The sequence below is a fragment of the Oxyura jamaicensis genome, chromosome 5 (assembly GCF_011077185.1).
Source record: "Oxyura jamaicensis isolate SHBP4307 breed ruddy duck chromosome 5, BPBGC_Ojam_1.0, whole genome shotgun sequence".
NCBI classification, from domain to species: domain Eukaryota; kingdom Metazoa; phylum Chordata; class Aves; order Anseriformes; family Anatidae; genus Oxyura; species Oxyura jamaicensis.
This window is the reverse complement of record NC_048897.1, coordinates 21814518-21820884: the sequence shown is the minus strand read 5'-3', so window position 1 is coordinate 21820884 and position 6367 is coordinate 21814518. Positions and strand designations below refer to the sequence as shown.

General features: G+C 42.8%; 1 protein-coding gene across 8 annotated transcripts in view; it reads left to right on the top strand.

Annotated features, from left to right (window-relative positions):
• Window positions 1-6367, top strand: part of MGA (MAX dimerization protein MGA) — a 62684-nt gene that overhangs the window by 5431 nt on the left and 50886 nt on the right. For all 8 annotated transcript variants that reach the window (XM_035328623.1, XM_035328620.1, XM_035328616.1 and 5 more), the window contains exon 2: window positions 2718-3860. In XM_035328623.1, the coding sequence (XP_035184514.1) occupies window positions 2797-3860 (1064 nt within the window). In that variant the 5' untranslated portion in view covers window positions 2718-2796. The remainder of the gene's footprint in view (window positions 1-2717; window positions 3861-6367) is intronic.

Genomic DNA, 6367 nt, shown 5'->3' with positions numbered 1-6367 from the left:
TCCGGCAGCGGGGGGGCCGCTGGGCTCCCGCCGCCTCGGCCGCTCGCTCGCTCGGGCGGGCGGCGCCGCTGCCGCGCGGTTGAACGGCAGCGCCGCGCCTGCAGCGCCCGCTGCCATTGGAGCTCGCGTCCGCCTCCCGTCGGCAACGCGGCGGCGCCGGCACTGCGCCCCGGGCCGGCCGCGCTCCGCTCCGCGGCGCGGAGAGCCCGGAGCTCTGTGTCTGCAGCTCCGTGTCCGCGCATCGCAGCCTGGCTGGCAGGAGGTTGTGTTCCTGCACGGCGCCGGGCGGCTTGCGCTGCTTTTGCCCAGTTCGCTCCTTAGAGAGCTGCCTCTTCTCCAGCTTGAGGTCTGGGGATAGCGGAAAAACATCTGACGCTGATCAGAGCTTGAGGCTTCACAAGTGCACGCGCTGACCCCGAGCAGAAACTGCACTCCCTAATAGAAGACACACTGAAGCCGCATTATAATAAAAGTGGCTACTGTGTCTGACCAAGTGTAATAAAACGTGTGAAATTGCTCTTGTAATAGATCACGTTAGTGCTGAAGGAGCGTAGCTCCTGGCTACTGTAATTGCTTATGATCACATTGTAACCACAAGCATCTCAGACGTGCTAGATACTGTGAGCGCTGCTCAGAGTAGAAATAACTTTTAGTGCCATGTAGGAGCTTTAAATACTGAAAAGCAAAAACTGGCTGAGTAGCTCTTTGTGCGTGCTGAATTCTGACTGAATGCACAGCTGTTGAGACCTTTTGGATTTATTTCTGGCATGTATAAGTTCTTCCTGAAGTGAGGTTAAAGTTAAAGGCTTTCTGTACATCTTAAACCAGATTTAAAATCACTCAATGTATTTCCTCAATAAGCTACTACAGTTTCGCTGTATGATGCACAGCATTAATGTGAAGTCACTCTATGATCCTGTGTTCAGTATACATACAAATGTGTTGTGTGTGTGGAGAGAGATGGTAGGTCAGTGGGAAATCATATACAGCTTAGAATCTGAGTGCTTTCTCCCCGCTCCGCAGACCTGTGATATTAATAGACATTTATTTCTCGATTGTGTTTTTATAGTTTAGAGTTTTTTTAGGGAAGCCTTTCTGGGGACTGCAGAAATGCTCTATTGAAAAAACAAGGCAGTGTTTGTGAAACAGAAGATTCAAAGATACTGGTTTTGCACAGCTAATTCATTTTGTGTCCCTTGCGGTAGTGCTCTGTGTGTGTGTGTGTGTGTGTGTAAATGTTTCCTCCTCACAGTAAAACTGAAAACCAGGTCTCATAACTTCACAGGTCAAAGCCCATGGAGAAAGCTTTTATTCCCCTCCTGATATAACTTATACATGAAATGATAAAACATTGAGTTGAAAGAGTAGAAGCAGGTCTCTTGTATTTCCTAGGTGTCGAGACCATTCATCACAGGATATAAAATGCCCACCTCCTGAGCTTTGAGGTTACTTCCTGTATACATGTGGCTGCTGGCTTGAACAGCGTGCTTCCTCCTACAGTACTGCACTCCTAACAAAACACACGTGTCTTACTGAAGACCTAATTCACTTAAAACATGTGAGCCTGAGTTAATTATCTGAGCAGAAATCTGATTGCTTTCAACCAGCTAACTCCTGGTGCTGGTGATTCGCTCTTGTCTCAGGTTCCTGGTTCCCCCTAGCTATACATCTGATACAAAAATGGGCCGTTCTGTTTGGTGTGGTGTTCGATATGTAATCGTGTTTAAAATACAAATATCTGAGTGGGGGAATGGCAGTCTTGTGATGCACTGGAAGACTACTTTAAAATGTTCTAAGCTGCTTAGATAGTATATATTTTTTACTGCCTTAGCATATTGATAAAACATGTGTGGGTTAGACGCAAAACACGGGAATTATTATGTATATGCAGGTAGAGTAAACTGTTTAGTTTCCTAAGCAATGATTAGGATAATCATATCGGTACCAATGTTTTCTTACTTCACTTAAAATATTTTCATAATTTAGTAAACAGAGGTAGCTAAGGTTGCCCAGTGCTTTTCATTCTTCCATTTTATCTTAGCTGCATGGCCTTTAGGGAGGTTAGTTGGCCTATTTTTTCCCCGAGTGTACTCATTGGAATTATTTTGTCCTTTCTATTCTTTGTCTCTGTGTTGAACAAGCTTTTAGAAGATCTCAAGTTTATGGGGCGGGGGGGGGAATGGGGAAGGATTCTAAAGAAATCCCAACTGCACAAACTTAATCTTTCTCAATAAAGAAATTTGAGGAAAACTATTCTTTTTTCTTCTCCCTTTCCCAGAGGACCACTGGGCCTCTTTATTTCTGGCAGGAGCAAATGACTTCTGCCTTTGTGTCAGAAACATGTTTGCTCCCCTGAAAACTTCTGCACGTTTGCTAAATGCTGTTCTTAAGCAAACCTAAAAAGTTGAGCCAGTATCAGAACAAAGAACGCTTTGATGTACTGACCAAAGCAAAGAGCCCTGTCGTGGCAAAGTGTTAAATGAAAATGCAGTTTAAGGATGTTGTAGCCTGCGTCTCTGAGGCCTGATGTACATATGGACAAGCAGACTTGACTTTATATGTCCTAATTGTGCTTGATTTTATAGTACTGATAATCTTTTAAGTTTTTAATGCAGAGAATTGTTAAAAAAAAGGATCTCTCATGGGACTTTTAACCCCTTCTTACAAGAGAGTGTCTTTTGATAACTTTAACTGGCTTTCCTTTTTTTTCTTTACAGAAGAGCGACCACATGTAGATGATTATCAGACCTGTGTAGAATATACCTTTTGATTTGAGAGCTTATAAAAGTGTTCATCATGGAGAAACAGCAGATTGTGCTGGGTAACCGGGATGGCGGGGCAGTGTTTGGTACAGCACCTGCTTTCTTTGTCATCCTGAAACAACAGCAGGGGAACGGTAAAGCTGACCAAGGAATCCTAGTGGCGAACCGCGATGCCTGCGCTCTTGCTAGCAGCGTGTCAGCTCCAGTCAAATCCAAAGTGAAGACCTGCCTCCCAGCTGACTGCGTATCAGGGGGCATCACTGTCACCCTGGATAACAACAGCATGTGGAACGAGTTCTACCATCGCAACACTGAGATGATTCTGACGAAGCAGGGGAGGCGCATGTTCCCGTACTGTCGGTACTGGATTACAGGTCTGGACGCCGGCCAGAAGTACATTCTGGTCATGGACATCTCCCCCGTGGACAATTACCGGTACAAGTGGAACGGCCGCTGGTGGGAGCCCAGCGGGAAGGCAGAACCCCACGTCCTTGGGCGAGTGTTCATTCACCCGCAGTCGCCTTCCACTGGCCGCTACTGGATGCACCAGCCAGTGTCCTTCTACAAACTCAAACTCACCAACAACACCCTGGACCAGGAGGGACACATAATCCTGCATTCGATGCACCGCTATCTGCCGCGACTTCACTTGGTTCCTGCAGACAAAGCCACAGAAGTCATTCAGCTCAACGGCCCGGACGTCCACACGTTTACCTTCCCACAGACAGAGTTCTTTGCAGTTACGGCCTACCAGAACATCCAGATTACCCAGCTGAAAATAGATTACAATCCTTTTGCTAAAGGGTTCAGAGATGATGGGTTGAATAGTCGGCCTCAGCGTGATGTGAAACAAAACAGTAACTTAGAACTGGAAGGAGGTAATGTTTTTAGCTCTGCCAGCCTTCGTGGTCGCCCTGCTGAAGTTGATGCATTAGGTTTGCATCAGAGGAGTCTAGATTCTTCATTCATTGGTCAGAACCCATCGGACATTGATATGGAAAAAGAATCCTTTAATGCAGAAAGGGACTTTATGGGTTTCCTGGACACCGACCTGGCTTCGGGTGATATGCCAAAGCTAAAACAGGAAGCCTCTGAAAGGTGGGTTAACATTCTGTTTTTAGAACAAATACTAGTGGAGCGGGGGAACTTGGTAAAACATCAAGTAATGGGATGGTCATTAGACAGATCTTTGCAGCTAAAGTTTGCTTGACCTGAAATGATGGAACACTTAATGTTAGTAAAAGCTTCTCTTTGCCTTAAACAGTCATCTATCAGTCTGGACTTTCTAATGCAGAGTAATGAGGAGTACAAGAGTTTGGCATTTTTTCCTGTGTTGCTTTAACTCCTTTTGTAAAGAAATATTGAAGGATTTCACTTAACCCTCATAGGATTTTAGGAAAGTAAATACTAGTTTTTAGTTTTAAACAGAGTGCATTCCAGTCAATCAAAGCATTGTCTTTCTTTTTAGAGTTGTTTACCACCAAGCTGTCTATTTCTTCAGTTCTTTTCATTAGAGGATGGGTGAGGGTGTGTGGGGTATTTAGGTTGGGTGTGTGTGTTACAACTGCCTTTCCACAAGGCAGTTGTAACTGTACAACTGCCTTTCCACAAGGCAGTTGTAACTGGCAGCATGCCACCGTTTTGTCAATAACTGCTCGTGTGAATTCTTCTAGCCCCGAGGAAGAATGGGGGTAGCCTGTCTTTGGGTAGTCAGTTACTTCATGTGTGCTGGGAAGTGAGAGAATCTGCGCCTAGCAAAGTACTTCAGAATAACTGTTACTCAGACCCAAAGTTGCTGTTTGATAATTCTGTGCTACATACTCATCCATGTTTGACTTTTTGAGCCATTGTAATTTCTCACAAATAGCCTAGTGTACACTGAGAGTCTCTCTGTAGCGTTGAACCTTTGGGTTTCTGCTAACCAGCAAGCGTTTGAGTTGGGCAAGCAAATCTGGCCAAGCCTATAATTTGAATACTCCTTATCTTACTTTTCAAAACATAAGTAATGGAACAGCAGATTTATTGAGTAATTAATTTTTGTCAAGAGATGTTAGAAGTACTTCAAACCTGAAGAAACAGTTTAAAGAAAAAAAACATGTTTCTTTCCTGCCACTTTTTCTTCAGGTCCATCTCTGACTTAATCTGTCAAAGACTGAGTAACAAAAGCACCCTTATGTAGATCAGTATGACAAGAAATTATTTAACTGCAGGTAACTACTTTATCAGTGTAATTAGGCTATTAGGGTGATGGTGTAATTAGAGGTCACTTCTTGGAAGAAAAATGTGGTACTTATGACATAATTATAGTTTGTTTCAAAGGCTATACTACATTTAGTGTGTTTTAGAGAGAACAGAGGTTTGTTTGATTGTTTTTTCCTTGCAGAAAGCTTTTCTTGACTTTTGAGTAACTGCAAAACTGTGAATCACAAAGAAGTTCTCCGTTCTTTGAGCGTTTCTCATTGTAGTTATTCTTACAAACACGGGAATTGCTTTGGGGTCTGGTGTCCTAACCTTTCTTCTGCAGGACCTTCCAATGCCATTGTATTAGAGAAGCATGCTTAGATTCTCAAAAAGTGGAAATTTTAGAGAAACACATCTTGAAGACTGAGAGTAAACTGATTTCAGACAGGATGGGCTATCTTTAATTCTAAAAAATGCTGCATGGAACAGTGTTTAGATAACTTTTCATATTGTAAGTAAACCAGCAAATCTCTGAAACTAATGACTGAAAAGTTTGTAAAATTATTTTATCTTAAAATCAATTTTTCTCCTTGGAGTTGGCTATAATTGAAAACGTTTAAAGTTTTGGTCATGGTTATGTTGTTCATTTTGTTTGCAAAAGAGTCATTGAAACAAATAAGTTGGGGAGAGATTTAAACTGGACAGTTTGGGTAGTGTTTCCCCACAGTTCCCTTCTTTCCCTAAGCATAAAGACCGTGGTGCTGAAAGTGCAGGTAGTATCTGACCTTATAATTTTTCTGGCTGTTTTAGAACAAAGTACTCTTCCTTACTTTATAAAATAATTTTAAGGACTCGAGGACCTTCTTTTGAAGAACAGGTGATACAAGTTGGTAGGCTCTGTTTCTTTTGGTATTAGTAGGGTTTTCTAGTTTCTCATCTAAGACAAATTTAGAATCATAGAATCACAGAATATCCCGAGTTGGAAGGGACCCTTAAGGATCATCGAGTCCAACTACTGTTTACTTCTAAATTTACTTGTCTACTCCAATTTATCTCTAAAGTTTGCTAAAAGCTGCACAGAGGGAGTCTGTAAACGGTTTTTCTCTTACCTGGGCTAGGAAGTATTTATCATTTGATGAGTAAATGTTATCACAGTCCTCAAGCTCTGTCCTGTCTTTTGTTCTAAGCTTTGTAATCTGTGTGAAAAAGCCAGATTCTGTACTTGGAAACAGAAGTGATCTCACCTCAGAACTGGCAGAGCTCTGTTTCTGTGCTGGAGTTTTTCAGGACACTAGTTCTCCTTGGTCCTTTCAGATCTCTTCACGCAGTTCTCATGCCGTGCAGCCGAGATCCATTCATACAAACATCAACTTTTCAAGGAAGGGGTTGAGAAGTGGCATTTCTCTTGATCAAACAACAAATAT